The sequence below is a fragment of the Platalea leucorodia genome, assembly GCF_965183815.1.
Source record: "Platalea leucorodia genome assembly, chromosome: 4".
In the NCBI taxonomy this organism is placed as follows: domain Eukaryota; kingdom Metazoa; phylum Chordata; class Aves; order Pelecaniformes; family Threskiornithidae; genus Platalea; species Platalea leucorodia.
The window spans coordinates 51,695,575-51,713,354 of record NC_138826.1 but is presented as its reverse complement, the minus strand read 5'-3'; the positions used below and the strand labels follow the sequence as shown (position 1 = coordinate 51,713,354).

Sequence of the window (17,780 nt, the reverse complement as noted above, 5' to 3'; positions counted from 1 at the left end):
GGTTTGAGGTGTTTTGCAGGTCAGCATTGCAATAGGCTGGCAGAGGAAAACTGCCTCAATACCTGCTCACAGTATCCTCGGCTCTAGCCATTACTTCCAGTTGTTCTGCTCCACGAGCATCAGGTTTTTGAGGAACACTTGTCTGGAAGTGAAGCTGACGAGAGACGTAGGGGGGATACAGTGGTGTATATAAGAAAGACATTTGTTTTAGAAGAAACAAAGAAAAGCCTAAATACACAAATAGTATAGTGGATATGCTCGTGTCTGTCTTCTGTAATGAGAGGAAAAAACCACCTCAAATCAGCTATACTTGGACATTGCATAGCTTTGTAGTGTTAAGAAACCCCAAACCTCTAGCAAAATGTGCCCACAGAAAATCACTAGAGAGAAAATTCCATATATCAGGAAGCTAGGGGGGCAAGTTCTGTTTGGGATTTCCTGTTGTATAAACCTGCATCACTGAATTTCCTTTGGACAGACACCAGCACTACCAACAGCAGACTATGAGGCCCCGTATTGCAGTGGCTAGTTACAAAAGACTCAATTGCATTCGTTGAAAATCTGGTAGGAAGGTAGCAAAGAATAACCAATAGTCAAACAGGCAATACATCAAAGCAAATAAAAAATGCTGTCACCTGCTGTGTGTGAACACATGGCCTTAAAGAAGCCCCAAGAATGCCAGACGGCCCATGCAGGTATTTCACATGCCCCAGAGGTACTTTCTCCTGGTGGACAATCATCTCCTTTTACAGTAGCTGTATCAGTTCAAATGGTTGGTGAAAAGGCTACTTGGGCGGACTTCGTTATGGCTGAACATCATGTCTGTGAGATCTAGCAAGCATCAAGCATCAAGACCCGCTTAAGCCCGCTTTGGAGGCTGCAAGTGTACTAGAATGACGGAAATGCATTGAACTGCCCCCTGCAAAAGTTTAAATTCCTCAGCGTAGGAGGATTTGGCTCTATTTTGGACAGAAGTGGAGAGGGGCAGAGGGCGAGAGTGTAAATGTAGCAGGCCGAAGTATTATATGTTGATCACTGGATGTTCCCACTAGAAGCACTTTTTTTCTGAATGTAACTTATTGTTCCAACTCTACCACTCCCTGGAGAGAGTTACGACAAACGTGTGTGCTATCTCTCCTTGTCTTGCTTTGCAAAAGGCAATTCCTACAGCAGGAAGAGAAAATTATTTATGATAGAATTTCACACATTTTTCTGGGTGTTTAATGAAGCTTGAACTTGAGTGGAGCAGAGAGAGTGCTTATTGTTGAATTTTTTTCAAGATCACTGCACAACAAACAGAAACTGAATAAGCAATTAAGTTAACTGGCTTTAAAACTCATATTGGCTGAGGATTAAGGTAATTATGTCTGCGCTCACACACATTCATTGCAGCTTTAAACAGTCTCGCTTGCTGTTTTGCTGCTGATGTGGTTCTAAAACTAATCTGAGTTGTTGTCCTGCTGTTAATTACTACAAAGGTTACAAACACAAGTTCTCCTTGCTACAAATATAGCTATGTTATTTGCATTATATGCTCAAAGGAGATGCCGGCCTCTTTTGCTAGGTTTATACAAACAGATCCAACCGTTTCTTCCTGTATCAAAGAATTTACAATACCTTAGACTTAAGGGATCTGTTAAAATAATACACAATAGATGGGTTTGGTATTGTCATACAGTGATTTCACCGTCAAAGGAGAAAAAAATCTATTTTTAAGTTTGTGTGAAAAGAGAGACTCTGGGAAAGCAGCGCCAGTCTCCACAATATCACTGGCAGGGCAGTGTGGATTCTTCACCTTCTGGGTTACAAATAAGTTTCCTTTTAAATGGCTGGAATGCAGGGGAGGGGAAACGAAGGGAAACCCCCACATTCTCCTTGTCTAACAAGGAGCCACAGCGTGAGAACCACTCCCTAGCAGAAGTAATCTGTGATTGACAATGGTTTTCTTTGCAGCTAGGGCTAAAAATGGTTTAGCTGTAAACAGACAAATGCAGAACGTTTTAATGCCCTTTACAAATGCAAGGGCTGCTTACATAAGCACTTGACACGCAGGGTGGCTAGCTAGTGGCACCAAGCGAGCAGCAAGCTTCAGAGTTCCTGCAAACTGAGGAATTTTCGTATCAGGGTATGAGCACAAACACAGGAGAAAAAAAAATTCTTGTAATGGGCAGATTCATAGAGGGCAGATTCACAAAAACCGGAGGTTCATTCTCCAGGCTGTCCAGGCATTCGTATGTGTGATCTTAGGCAAGATGCTATATTTGGCTTCACCCTTCCTGCCTGAAAAACTGAGAAAGAAATACCTTCCTCTTCACAGAGAGAATGAATGTGTGTAAGGCACTTGGTATGATGGTGTGGGAGCTCTGCAAACAACCAGAACAAAGTCTGAGACTTCGATACAATTTCCCCACAATCTTAAAGTCGCCTCTGAGGTCTACAATGAAAGGATATCAAGGAAATGAGGTGAGGTGAGGTGGGACAACCTCAGAATTTCACAGGGAATATGAAGGAATCTTTTTACTGAAATACATAAAATTGCCTTGTGCTGAAGTTAATGATCATATGAAGAAAGTTATGCAGCAACAGCTTACTTCTTTTTTCAACAGTTTTCAACAGTGAAAAATGTTGCTAACGTGAACTATATCTCCTCGGCTTTGTTCTTCTTCACCGATTCTTTCCTGTGAATCAGATACAGTTACAGACTTATCCAGGGATTCTGCAGGTTGCAAAAGGGCAAGTTTACCAGCTGTTTCCATGGGCATTTTGCCTAAGGTTAGCAGAATCTGTTGCTCGATATTAGTGATTAACTCACTTGGAAATGAACTCCCTATACACTAGGGACGCCACCGGAACTAAATAGGACTCAGCCCCAAACAACATAGACTTCTAAGGTCCTAAATAAATATTTGGTCCTAAATGAGTATTTGGTAAACACGCTGACTCATAACTGAAAGAAATCTATATTTTAAAAATGAAAACCAGAGGAGAAAGGCAATGTTGACAGCAAGATCGTAAGTCATAGAAATGCTATTATGAATCAAAACAACAGATGTAACATGAATAACAGCATCTTTTATAAATACAAATTAGACTTTTCTATTTCACGCATTGGAAAGGCTAATATGCCCAAACCAAATTTCCCTGAATCTCTCAGTGATGTTCTATGGTCAGTGTTGACTGGCTGTTACTAAAAAAACCCGTGGATGATTTATATTCCAGCAGCCACCAACCTCAAACCACATTTTACTGTCAGACCTGACATTAATAACTATAACCACTTCCACTAACTATATTCCCTTTGCAGAGGAAGAAGCAAAGTGCAGGTGATTCATACATCAGTGATTTCTTGATCTATATTCGCTTTCCTTCTTTCTTTATTAGCAGGCCTACTGACTGCATGAGTCACCAATTATCACCTTAAGCACCAGACAGGAACAAAATTATCACACGAAGCAGGCATCATACCGTGTTTGCTGTAATCTGCCTCTGAGGCCCAAATACCTCAGACTTCAAAGAGGAAATAACTTTGTCCTCCCCATTTCACAGGTTAAAGAACCAGCGTTTGTGGGACTGGAGGAACTTCTCCAGCGCAAAACTTCTCTGGGCTTGCACTAATCTATCTGTTACAGCAACAGATAAGCTACAGCTGACAAAAAGTACCATGTAGAGGCAGACGGAGTGTCTGCCCTTGCTCACTGACAATGGAAAATGTAGGATGGCCAGATCATGTTTGTATTTCCATGTCGGATCACACGAAGGAGAGGAGAAGATCAGCTACTGCTTCATTCCTTGCATGGTATGTACTGTTACCGGCGACTCATTCATTCAGTAGCCCAGGCATACGAAGAAACAAAACTCAGCTGAACAACAATTACAGAGCTGCTTCTAGTTTCCCATTATCACAATAGAGATCTGATTATTTCTAGGTAGCTTTCAAAGCCTATTACTAAGACTTTGCATAATGAACAAATAAATTTTGCACCAGCTCTTGCGTAAGAAGAATGCAGGGCTTGACTTTCCTCTTGAGTTTTTCACTGGTGTAATTACAATGACTTCAGGGGTGAAACCTCTGACTGATACCGCAGTGAGAGCGTGTCACAACGCATGAAATTCATGAACCAGAAAGTATTCCTAACTATCTCTAAATACATCATGAAGGGAACGTTTCTTTTTAACATTTTGTCCCTATTTTTAGCAGGTACATCAAAACCTGACAACTTACCCTCGTCTGACATGATCCTACAATGTTATTTCTGCCTAGTCATGTGGCACTAACTGTGCCACTATCAGTTCTTCCCATCCTGTCCCCGCTTAAAACCAACCTTGCACTGACTCCTTTGTGTCTAATCACACAGTCAGGGTGGAGTAGGCTTCTCAGATGATGGGAGTACCAATGAGACGCAATGGAAAACCTTTTGAATTACATACGTATCTTCAGACCTTGGTTTCTCTTTTGCTGATGAACAAAGAACCTCTAAAATACTAATGCTGTTTTGGACTTCATAACTTTTCCATGTTCAAAACCCATGCAAATAATTATGTATTAATAAAAAGGCAATTCCTGCACAAAATTTTAATTGAATATGTCCTCCTTCCCCTTCTCTCTCTACTGATGCATGCTCATCTTTCTAGCCTTTTCTAGGATGCTTTTAAAGAGTAAAGTTACAGAGCTCAAATGCTTAAAGTGTCATTTCTCCAAAGGTACATGGTTAGTACTTGAGTTGGAAATGGTTATGCACTTAAATAGTCATAGAATATCTAACATCATATGATTGAGATAACAAATCACGACACACACAGCAAACGATATAAAGCACACTTAATTTGATTTCTCACAAAACACCTCCATTGTCCTTCCATAAACAGATTCTGTCAGGCAAAGGTGAGCTCACAAATTAGACTCTTTATTTCAGTTTAAATGTTGCAAATACTCTATTCCAACAAGGTACTCTAAATGGCTCTGGTGTAAATAAGATAAGCCTCTGTACCATTAAGATCATAGCAAATTAGAGGATTTGAACGTAAGGTTCTTTGCCTGAGCCTATTCCACGACACCACATGGATTTTCCCACTTCAGCAGGACACTGGCATTCCTACTACTAAAAACACTGAAACAAGACATTTCAAAAAATCTTCTAACCCCACCTCAGAAAATGGGAATCTGGTAGGTCTTTTCTAACTTTACTTCCTGTGACAGTACAATTAAAACCTGTAGGACAAATGACTTAATGACAACAACAACAAAAAAATCCACTGAAAATAACATCCTTATTATAAAAGAGTAAAATAAATGAAGTATTACCTTGGCAGGTCCGTTCATCTGTGAGCAGTTTATAGCCTTTCTGGCAGCTGCACTCAAAGCTGCCAACTGTGTTTCGGCAGAAATGGTCACAGCCACCATTGTTTACCAAGCACTCATCAATGTCTGCAAAGAATGAAAGGGCAAAAATTTAGTTCATGGCAGCAATTCAGTAGTTCAGGGCAGGAGCCTACGACGTTACTCAGATCCCCAAGGAGGCTGCTGTCCCTGTTAGGAATCAGGCTGGTCAGATGTATCCCTTCCCAGTTCTTTCTCGTGAGGCTTACAAAAGAGCTATGGGCCGAGTTGTTCTGGAGGCAGAGGTATTTCTCTGAGAACTGGAACCGCCACATGACCCAAGCTGCGGCACTTTGGTGTTAAAGAACATTCAGGGAAGCTTCTTTGTAGATGTAGTGGTCTGCCTGACAGAAGACTTTCACCTGCGTAAGACATGAATCCCTTACCTTACACAGGAACTATCAAAACCCAAGGACACATGAAAAATTGAAATAACAACAAACATGAAGTAAAACATATTTGAATTCTGAAAAAATACTTCCACTACCCCTACATAAACAAATGTAGGGATACATTTGTTCAGAATTAGCATTATATGCTAGTTTGTCCATTATGAACAGTGTCACTGAATACCCATTTTCGCATGTCTAACTTTTTTGATTCGGTATAATAGAAGAGCAACTGTGAGTGCATGTGAAATGTTGCTGCTTTAGTTGTTGTGAAGGCAGAGCACCTATTGCCTTTATTTGAAAGTCATATATATGTACGAAGGATGGGATCAATGGCTCTTACTTTAAATAATGATTACGAAGCGCACTGATGAACTTGATAAGACGTCTGTTCTGAATTTCAGACTGGTGATTCTACTTCCTCCACCTTATCACTTCTCCCAAAGGTGTTGAAGAACTGGAATGACCAGTCCCTTTTCCATCCCGTAAAAGGTTGTGCAAGAAGTATATAATAGGTCACAGAACCTAATTTGAAATATAGGGCATCTTTCCATCCTCCCCCACTTAGAAAACCATGGATCCACGTTTATTTGAAAAAGAAAAAAAGTACTTTTTTTTTTCAGGAGGAGAACAGTGCCAAAAAATAGCTCTTTTTAGGGACGCATACAGTGAAGAAGTAATACGTCATAGAGCCTTGGCTGCCCACTTCTGGAAGTGAAAACAAGATCTTTCAGAAAACCAAGTGGAGAGTGATGTTTCCTATTGGAAACACTCTTGCTATAACAGCTTTGAAACTTTGAGGTAACAGCTGGCCATTTCAAAAGCAAATCTTGCAAAATGCAAATCTAGGTGCCAAAAGAGCTAATATGTGGAGATGGAAATTTATTAAGGACAGCATGATGCTGGTGAATGTAGGGCGCATTTAAAAATTGTTTGAATTTAGGATGACTTTTAGTGGATGTCATTCATTCATTTTTGAAAACATACGATTACTGACATGGGAGAGTAGTATGGCTCTTACCACATTTCTGCATGTAAAATACAAACAGCAGCAAGAGGAGTGAGGAGGTAAATCTAGCAATTCTAATAGCTGAGAGGCAAATTCAGCTCTCTTTTCTAAATGGCACTTTGCTGCACTGACATTGACAGAAATATGCTCAGGAGGGAGTAGTACTCAAATAAGCAAGGACAATGTATATTGTTATAAAGGTTTGCTTATGAGTTGCATTTGCGGCAAAGAGAAAGCAAATTTGCTCTGAGACCCTCTGAACCAATACTACTGCTTATTACTTTTGTGTCTGGTTCTGCAGAGGAGCAGCTTTTGCATTCAGTCCTATTAAAAGCATGAGGGTAAAAAGGCAGGTAGTAGCTGTGGTGGTATTACGCCCTGAGTGCTTTGCACAAAGCCAGCTCCAATCTTTATGTCTTGGGTAACAAAGTTCTCAAAGTGACCTGAAACCAGGAGTCGCATTTGTTGTCTGCGGTCCTCCAGTTTTGATGATTAGGCTAGCCAAGAACAGATAACCTTAGGCTCCCAACCTGAGAAATTTGGTAAAGAACACACCGAAGGTTGCTTTACATAATACCACGAGACTGGAGGCAGCAACCCGTTTGGTTTCTGCTGTGATAACCAGCACAGGTCAAGATCAGCAGTGAAAACACAAGACTTGTAGGCTCAGTTCCTGCAGGCTGGCATTTCCCTTTGTAGAAGTGCTTCCTCCCAGCTCCAGTATGTGCAACTGGGACTGTGTTGCAGGTCTTACGATGGATTACCACAACAGTCCCATCCTTTTGCACAGCACAGGTGTACCCAACTATAGTTTAGTTTGCCCTGACAAAACTGTTGGACAAATGCAATTGTGAATGAAAATTACTAATATATTATGCATCATAAACACACAGAGCAGTCATCCATCATGAAGAAGATCTCTTTTACCCATGATAAGAACAACATGACCTTTGGGCTGCTCTGCTGCCTGAGACTGCTTCAAGCAGAAATTACTTGCAGCTTGTCAAGCACCATTCTGAAGTAAGGATTGATGTCTTAAACGATGGCCCCTGGATTTCACATGTTAAATTCCAAATTCCAGTCTCACTAACTTTCTTTTCAGGGTCTCTGAAAACCATAAGGGACAAAAATGAAACCCTCCTGGCCTCAGAGGGTAGGCTTGAAGCTGTTAATCATTGTAATTCCACTGACAATGCAGCATATCAGTTTTACACCAGCAATTCTTTGGAATAATCCTGAACCAGGATCTGGGTAAAACCTGGGAGAGTCCACAGGAAAAGAAAGTATTTATTCATTTCTTCTAGCTGGAAAACATGACATGGCCTTTTGAAACCAGGACCATCAAAACAGAACAGAGGTCAAAACTGTTAGCTGCAAAAACATTCTAAATAACACAAACAGTGCCAATGTCTCTGCTTTCACTGTATTTCTTTCCACGGCCATAGCAAGACTGACAAGGCATGTAAAAATTATTTCACTCTATGGAGAGCAGTGCATTGCTGCATTTCACTTGAAAGAGAGCAGTATCCAACCATATCATGTCTAACTGGTTCACAGAAACTGCACCAAGTCTATATCCCCATTATTTTTCTTTCCATAGCTATAAATAATTCATGTTATGAGCCATGTGAAAATAAATTATTCCACTGTGTGAGAAGGTGAGGCCCCATTTATCTTTAAACTGACTGGTACCCAACTTCGTCAAGTGCCTGCTGTGAACGTCACAGAGAGTATGTGTGTCTGCCTATCATGTAGGGAAAGAAAACACAGTGGAAACCCATCATGATATCTCTGTCAGCTTTGAAATTACTTAGTCAAATCTCCCCATGCTATTATTGGGACTGTCTGTAGAGGAGTCATAAACCTGGTGTCTTCAAACATAGTTCTCAAGTGGCTCCTTTTGAACTCACGAGCAGGTTGCGGAAGAATGGCTCAAACTTTCCACAGTGCTCTGCTTCCTTGTATCCCCAGGGATGCAAAAGTATATGAAGAACTATATTTCTTCACGCAGGGGGTGTACGTAAAATGCCCTGATGATCGGTGTTCAGATAACGTGCTGGTCATTTCAGACTAGGAGGTCTGATGGGCTTTCAGTGCATTAGCAATGAAATCCCAAACGATTTCTCTGAATGCAGTAAGTCAATATTGTTAAATGATACCTTGCTCATACAAGCTGCTGATATGCTACAAATACCAACTGATGTGCCCAGCACAAATGGGACACATGCAGAAATGGAAAATACAGACCAATGAAAAACCACAGAAGCATTAAAATTTACTAGTCAAAAATGTCAGGTGAAGGTATGGCATAACAGGCAACTAAGCACTCAAGCCTCCCATTAGCCCTGAAAACGGTTCATTCCCCTTCCCCCACGCTATTAAGACCAAACAAAAGCAAACATATGATTTGCACAAAGGTAGCCAAAACCTTCTTTAAAGTTGTAATAGTTGGGGGGAAAAAAACCAATAGCAAATATTAGTCTGGAGATGGAACTCAGCAACACCATCGCAAACGTTGTGAGCCTGTCTGAACTCAGAAAGAAAGCCTGGCTCATCTTGCTGTTCACAAATAGCGGAGAAGTTCCACGCCAGCTTCTGTGACTCGCTGTCATCTCCGTGTGCATTGCTAAATGTAAGTCCAGGCTTGCAGCAAATCCCATAAGCAAAGGCCTGGCATCAAGGCAGACGCTGTGGTGAAGTCAAGCACGGCTGCTCTCTGGATCTGCTTATGTGACCTTAGAGCCTTGTGGCATTTGCTAGTACGTCACAGTTTTGGTACACAAATCCAAGTACTCTTTTAAAATGCCCTTTCTTTGTGGTTATTTCACAAAGCTCTCCATATTCTTTTGGACACTCAAAAGCTCATTTCAGAAGAATGGAAGGGGTAATAATTTTAGAAGAATGAAGGAGGAATAAATAGAATAAAATATTTCTGATATACGTGATTGTCCTAAGTTTTCTGAGGATCTCAAAATATGAGAGAGGCAGTGGAATCAGCTTTAAATAAAACTTCCCAGCTTTAAATAAAGGAACAGAAACTCAGATGGTTTGTGATAAGTTGCATAGCCACAATTTGACTAGACGAAACAAGCAGTCCATTATTTTTCTTTTCACGTCCTTATGAAGATTAATGGGAATGACTGCTCCTGTTCCACTTGTACCGTTTTAACTCTGCTCAGCATAATTCGTATTTGGAAGGACCTGGTTCTGATCATGGTGCGTCTGTGCATGCATGTACGCATGTGTGCATATAAACTCACAAAGATTTGCCTTGCTGCATACCAGTCAGAAAACAAATTAAAAAGTAGGGATTTTAGGCAACTTAGAATTTAACATTTCACATAAGCTGCTTAAAGGCAACTGAAAGGGTAATCAATCTGCAATCTTCACTTAGCTGTTGAACAATGATGGATATGGAGATTTCCAAAGCCTCATCACAGGCGGAAGTGGGGCTTCTCCTTTCAATGGCTGGACAAATATTTGAACTGATTGTGTCTGTCTAATCCTTTGCAGTTTTAAAATGCTACCTAGCTCCAGGAAAGTAACATACTCCCAGATCAACCTAAAATGATTACACAAGCTTCATACCGTTCTTGTTTTTCTTAATGACAGCATGTTAGGATTAATAATGCTATTACCAGCATACAGCGGACACTGATATAGACATATTTACTGCAAAGCAGGATAGTCTGCTAGTTCTTCTTATTCCCTGCTTTCATAATTTTCCTTTGCTTTTCTTTCCTTCTCTTTTCTCATACTTCTACAAATCACCACTGTCCCCTAAACCTTATAACTAGTGTTGTCTTGTTGACACAGTTATTAGTTCCCTGATGCATGCAGACCACAAAGTACTTTAGAAAGCAGCCACAAAACTTTTTAATCCCGTGTCGGAGGTGGGGAAATAGAGGCACAGACAAACAAACTAACGCATCCACACTTGAATGCAAGCCCAGCGCACAACCCAGCAGACCACCTTGCTGCGACAGTGTGTCAATCAGCTCAGGCTTGCACAAAACACAGGTTGTTCTACATGTTGCTCTACATTACAAATATTATCAAAGCCACCAATGCTCAGATTGCAATTATTTTAATATTTGCCTGTCACTTTGCAACAAAACTTGAAATATATTGAGTAACTAAGGACTAACGTAAGCATGACCTATCAGGCTATGCTTGCAATGCTCTAAATAACACTTTCCACAGTGTCTTAAATAATGCATGCCAGGGATATTTTATTACGGTATAAAGATAATTTCATATCCTCAGACTCACTGGATTCAGTGCCACTGTGAGAAAATCTAAATCAAAGTAGAACTTAGGTTCTGCTGTTCCCTCCAGAAAGCATCGAGCCAGCTGTTGTCTGGTAGTTTACAGGGAGTTAGAAGTCCTAGTTCCAGTTTTACAATGGGTTTATCTAGCAGTTTGGGCAAGTTGTAACACTCCTCTGCTGTACTTCATCTGTATAATGGGGTATTGGTAATTATCACTTGAAATTTTCAGGACCAATACTTTAAAATGGATTATTATAATTGAACAAAGCATTATGAATCAAAGTAATTTACTGTAAAAATTTTTTTAGTCAAATTACAGTTGTTCTTAATTTGCAGTCTGGCCTTCTGAATGGTTTGACACATCAGCACGTTCCATGCTGGTAGTGTTTTGCCCTGGAATATTTTGTGAATATGTGCAGAACTGTATGGCCGTCTTTACTTTATGAAGTACGTGTGCTGTTCCACCACTCTACCTGTGACTGCACAGTTCATTGCCTCTAACAAGTTTGCGTGTTTCAGGGAGGAATAATTCTATTTATGCAGTGTCTTCTACTTGAGGATTTCAAAGGCCAGCACCTTAACAGCTTCATTATATTAAACCTACACAACATTTCTGCAGGAGAGATAAGTTTAATTAATTCTCCTTTAACAAATGTGAAACTGAGGCAGGTAGGGTAGTGTGTGACTTCCCTGCATCAGATAGCTACAAAATGAAATAAGGCATATATTACAGTACCTCTAATTTGAGTTTTGCACTTCAGCGACATCCTCATTTTCCCTCCCACAGTGCTAATTAACTGTAATGTATGATAATCATTACTGAACTGAAGTTCCACTAAGTAGCATGAATGAAGGTTCTCTGTTTAATTAGCTTTATGGCTAGGTTGTGGGGCAAGGCATTTTCCTAATTAACAGAATTAAAACTTGACTGGGCAGACAGGAATGAGTGTAATTAAAATTTAATCTCCCTCATCCTGAAAACAGGCTGCCCACAAAACAGAGAGCTTTGTGTAAATGCTCTTAGAGCATGGAAAGGTTGAGGCAGGTTTCAACACATTTCCCTCATGTCACTTTCTCCATTTTCACCTGTTATCTTTGCAATTTCACGAAGAAACCTGTCTTCCAACCCAGATGGTAATCTGTCACGCATGGATTTAGGTGTCAGCTATTCTCCTCCAGGACATATCCACTCTGACATTATCCACCAACCAATCAATAAGAGAGTCTGCCAGGCTGCCAAGAGATCAATCACCTTGTAAAACAAACATTACGTCCTATTATTTTCTTATTACAGTTAATTAGATTTATAAAGCACAAAAAGCTTCGAAAGTGAAAAACTTAGAAATGCTGTCAGAATAGTTTAGGCCCTGATTTCTCATTTGTGAAAAGGAAGGGATTTACTAAATCTAATGTGAAAAGAAAGGATTTTCATTTAAAATTTTTGCTGAACACTGAATTCCTTTTCAAACTTAGAAACATGTTAGTGCAATGCTACGAACCCAAACAGTGCAAGCTGTCTTAGGCTGTGACACCAGAATGTGAAGTGGACTGGAGACATAAAGAAACAGACTGATGGAGTCTTTTACTGTCTAGGCTGAGCTAAATGCAAAAACTAGCACCACCACCCCCCAAGCCCTTGGAATCCCAGAAAATAAAGTCAATTTTCCTCCTACTGTAATATTTTACCCATCAAAATGCTTTTTCTAAAACACTGGAGAGGGAGAAAGAAGTGCCCAGTTAAGACTCCCATCTGTATTTGAGGACAACAAATAATAACATCTCTCTGTTTTACAAAGCATGTGGCCAGTACAGTACATCAGACTCTGGGAAACTCAGATGGAACAACGACTGTGTAAGTACATGCAGACCTGGAGGCTGTGCTTAAAATGGTGCTACAGAATTGTGGAAATACATTGGGCTGACTGCTTATCTACCTTAATTATTCACACAGCCACTATGACCATAATAATTCTATGCTTAATGTTTCTGTGTTTTATGCAGGAGGAGCTGAGACAGAAGTTGCTGAAGGTTACACACAATGGCAGCAGTAAAGGAGTTAGTTCAGTGTCTCTTAAGGTATAAATCAGACAAAACTGGGGAGCTGACATCCCTGGCCATCTTCTCTGTACTAGGTCTCACTAAAAAGCAAAGCCTTGCTCTTGTATTCAATTTTTCCATGTAATCTCAAAGAAGAGCACAGGGGCAAGCAAGCAAGCTGTGTACTACTGGACCAAGAAACAAGAATCCCTAGACTTAGCATATTAACTCAATTTACCTTTACTCATAGTTGCTTCCATTTTCCCCCTTGGAATTGCTATCTGCTCAGGAAAGTTGTGTGCTTGTTCCCAAGAATCTCAGTTTGCTTCTAAAAATTGTGTTCGATTTTACCAAACAAAATTTAAAAATAAAACTGGTATTAGGATAGCTGAAGATACTGATGCTCTCTCTAAAATCCCATTCAAACGATGCTAGCTTTCCTAGGATAAAGCTACTCCTGCTGAAAAGGACAGCTGAATGCAATTAGCCTATGATAATTCAAATGCCTTGTAGCTGATAATGAATCAAAGAATATTGGCTGGTGACCAAAAATTAACCCTCCAAAACTTATTGAAGACATTACTTCAGCCAACCAGGGATCAGTTCTGTACCAGGGAAGACAAATACTTCACTGAGAGTAGGATCGAGCCATATAAAAAACAAGCTGTATTTTATGGGGAAAAAAGCAATAATAAAAGAAAAAAAATACTGTAAGTTTTGAATGTTGGTAGCTATGATTATGTGAGTAGTCAACTCCCAAATTACAGAAAGCACAGCACACTTTTACATAATAAACTGCGGTTGCTGATCCTCAGGGAGCTTTATATTGTTGAATAAATGCAAGGTCTTTTCAACAACTGAAATGCAAAATATGACCCTCCCAAGCATTAATTTAAAGGATTTGGCATTTTCAAAAGGGAGGTTCACAAAGAGAAATAACAACTGCAAGTTTCCAGGGAACAGGGATATTGCCTAGTCATGAAAAAAACCCTAACTTAGTACACGTGAATTTATTTTGTGGGGATAGATGGAACCCTTGGGAGGGAACAAAACTGAATGAGTTACATGGCAGCTGACCCAAGTCTGCAATTTTTTAATGGAAGATAATCTGTTATATTATATTTGTCTGTCGTGAACAAGTCTACAGCAGACAAATGAATTGTATGTCTTTAACCTAAAAAAAAAGGCAATCCCCCCAAAATAGGGAAGGGGCAGTGAAAGCTTCACACACATTCTGGAGTAGATAAATGTGCAGCAACAGTTAGAAGGCAGATGGTATCCACAGTTTTACTTCTTGGATTCCGCTCTCCACTCTCCTTTTTTTTTTTGTCTTCCATTCCATTTTCTTCTTTCTGACTAATTTCACCTGTGTTGGTACCTAAAATTTGCGTTTCTTCTCATTTTTTTAAATCCCATGGGTTTATCATTCCATTTTTCCTCACTGTGGCCTGGAATTTCAATTTTCTCTTAGAAAGTCTGGATCAAATTATGTCTACATGTCTAAAATTCACTGTGCTGATGCCCAGTCCACATACATACCCATCAGTCAGTGTCCAACTGCTCACTTTTCTGATCCCCTCCCTACGCTTCTGACCACTTGCAGCCACCTACCACCAAGAGTCTTCTATCTTTTCCTCCCCCAAATCCCAAACGTTTTCTGCTGGTGATCAGCATCTTTGTGTCTCTGCAACATCTCCTCCACCACCTATGGTTTTACCACCAACTCCACTGACCCCTCCCCTCTCTCTGTGCCTCCCTCTGCCCCTCACTCAGATGCTCTGTCACGTTATCATGTGCCACATTTGCCTCTGCACCAACAGTCAACTGCCTCTTTTCTTTAAAAAAGTGGGGAAAAAATTAGAATCCTAATTCTGAGTGACCTCCCAGTCTTATCAAGCCTTGAAGCAGTTGTTTCCAGGGCAGCAGTGCTGGGCCAGATGACTGTGGCCCCCTCACTGGACATGACACAGAGCTTTCTACTGAGCTGCTGCAGCTGCCTGCCAGATGCTGTTACCACTTTCCTCACACTGGGTTGATCTTATTTGTTCTTTGTCTTGAGACTGGATAATATCGATGTAATCATAAAATGTAGCCTCAGCAATAAGGCTATCATAGACAGGCTTTAATGTTTGCTTCTTTAATCTACATTTAGGTAGCTACTTTGAAAATGTTTTCGTAGCTACCTAAGAGCTTGTGCTCTGGTCTGATTTCCTAGTCTTATCCATCTCTTCTAAAACAAGAAGCCCTTTTGATAAACTGAACTTGACCATTGCTCCTCCATCAGTTACTCCGTCTTCCCTCTCTCAGTCCTGATCTTTATGAGGTTTTTTTTGGACACAGATGGTCTTGCGTCTTGCTCAAGTCCTACCAAAACAAAAAATAACCTCAAAACTGCCTCTGTTATTTAATATTCCCTTTTGGCTTTAGTCTTCCATTTGCCACTCCTATCAAATACATTTAGAAAATTTCCTTTGCATCTTCTTTCAGCAACTACAAGTCTACCTGTTACCTCTGCAGCATAGTCCGTGCATATGGTTGATTCATATGCCAAAGAATTCCCTGTAGAAGCATTTACTGGGTTGCACTATAACACAATCTTCTCGGTACTTTCCCAAAGAGGTTACAATGTGTGTTCTCAGAAGCTCTTGCCAGTACTCAAGCACTGAACAGAACCACTGTTTTCGTGACAAAAGTCCTCATTTTCCGCTCATTTAATGTTGTTTTTGTTACTTTTTTCTTTGCTTAGGCAGCTGCATCTATTGTTTCATAGTCCTAAATCACCCACAGTCTGCCTTTGGTCGCCTCTACGGCACAAATGCCTTTATTTTCTTAATCATATGGGTTTTGTCAGAAGAAGAGGAGTGTTAGGAAGTGGAAGAGACAGGGAGATCCTTTGCTGCTGCTGCAACATGTACCCAGAAAACCTGTTGGTTTCCACAAATCACTTGAGCAGTTTGAGATTCACACAAACCTGCCTTGACCAAGAAGCTATCTGCTTGCTTCCTGCAAAGGGCATGTGATCTCATGATGCTTTAAGTATGCAGAAGCACTGGGAAATGGTCGGAACTTGTTTGTCAGAAGGCATTTTAAAGAAAATTCAGCTATTTTAATTGAACATTTAATCTGTGCATCACATATATAGAAAATGATTATTTTTGTTCCTCCTAAAAGCACTAGTTTAGTTACTGGAGAATCCACATTTTCATTACCATCATTCTTCACATCAGTCTCATATTCATGAATTTATTTAGGGGCTAACTTCTCTTGCAAGGCAAAGAAGGCCCTCTGTCCATCCTCCATTCTGTGTCATACAGCCTATGCATGCACACACATGAGGTTTCTGTATCTAATTTTTTTTCTTGTTTTTAGGATAAAAGATGGACCTCAGCCACAAGATTTGTATTTGCCTTGTGTTCAGCATGGAGACGGCAAAAGTATTTTTTGTTTTGATTCATGGCTGTAGTGGCTTGTGATCATATCTGATCTCTTCTATTTTCTGATAGCTCTTTGCTTACATGTACAGAGAAGCAAACTCCAATGGTGTTTATATTTGAACATGCACTTATTTCTAGTTACAAACACTGGTAAATTGTTATAGCTTGAAAGCAGAGTCATGTAAGGGGTCTGATGGAAGCAGAGTTGCTGTATAATGAATTATGAAACCTAGATCTTGATTTGACTATTGGGAAGTTTACTCTTGGTTTAAGTTGATGAGAAGCAGGGAGAAAGTCATCAGGGAGAAAGAATGGCTCAAAATAAACCACTTCAGTAAACACTTAAAGGTTGTTACAAGACAACACATGCTTTAATAACTAACTTCTAAAATTCTACCCCCTGACTCCAGACAGCTTGTGAACTGGCTTTGACAAACAGGCTACTGACTGCTGTTGATAAAAATCAAGAAAGTCTGATTCCTCTGGAGCAGGACGTTTTTCTGCGTGAGTGACACAGAAGGTAGAAGGAAACCAGAGAGGAACTGGAATTTTGAGCTGCATTGACTTTCACATGTGAGTGGAGAACACGGGCCTCTTTGCACCACTGTATTAACATCCACTTTTTTCTTATATTTTGTTTCTATTGTTGAGATGAAAAAGAGTTACTTTATTCCTCACTGGTCAGACTCTGCAGGGAAGTGGAATGGGTAACCCAGTTCAGATGTATTTTCAAGGCAAGTAAAGTGGATACCCTACAGGCTGGGATTAGACTATTTGCCTGTGCTTATGAGCATGTTATTGCGATAGGATATGAGTTCAGAGGGTGTCAGCTGTTCCACGTTATTTCCCAATGCACATACCTTTAAGCTTGTGCAAATAGGAGGTAGCTTAGCCATATGATGTAAAACCTCTAATCCCATCAGGAATTACCAAGGCTGATGTGCTTATTTTTCCTTGGGGTCACCTATTCTTCTGACCATATTCTAAAAAATGGGACACTGTGGGATTCCCGAGAGAAGTAAAAGGCACAAGGTCCAAAATCAAAGTTGATGACCACTGAGAGCTGATGCATAGAAGAGAGGACAGACATTCTAATTCGGTATCCATGGCAGGGGCAATATGGGCTTTGGGGATCAAAGGAAGAGTCACAAAAGGTGCAGTCTATACGAAGGCCTGAGGATGACAACCTCTATTTTAAAAATGAAATAGTAATTTTCAATGCCTTTTTTTCTGAGGTTCTTGACTTGAAATCCCACAAGCATT

General features: G+C 40.2%; 1 protein-coding gene across 1 annotated transcript in view; it reads right to left on the bottom strand.

The window, feature by feature from the left end:
• The window catches only part of SCUBE1 (signal peptide, CUB domain and EGF like domain containing 1), a gene marked incomplete at its 3' end in the record, with an annotated part of 209,517 nt that overhangs the window by 46,416 nt on the left and 145,321 nt on the right, over nt 1–17,780 (bottom strand). Inside the window, exon 9 of the mRNA XM_082308699.1 lies at nt 5,303–5,425. Within this exon, the coding sequence (XP_082164825.1) occupies nt 5,303–5,425 (123 nt within the window). The remainder of the gene's footprint in view (nt 1–5,302; nt 5,426–17,780) is intronic.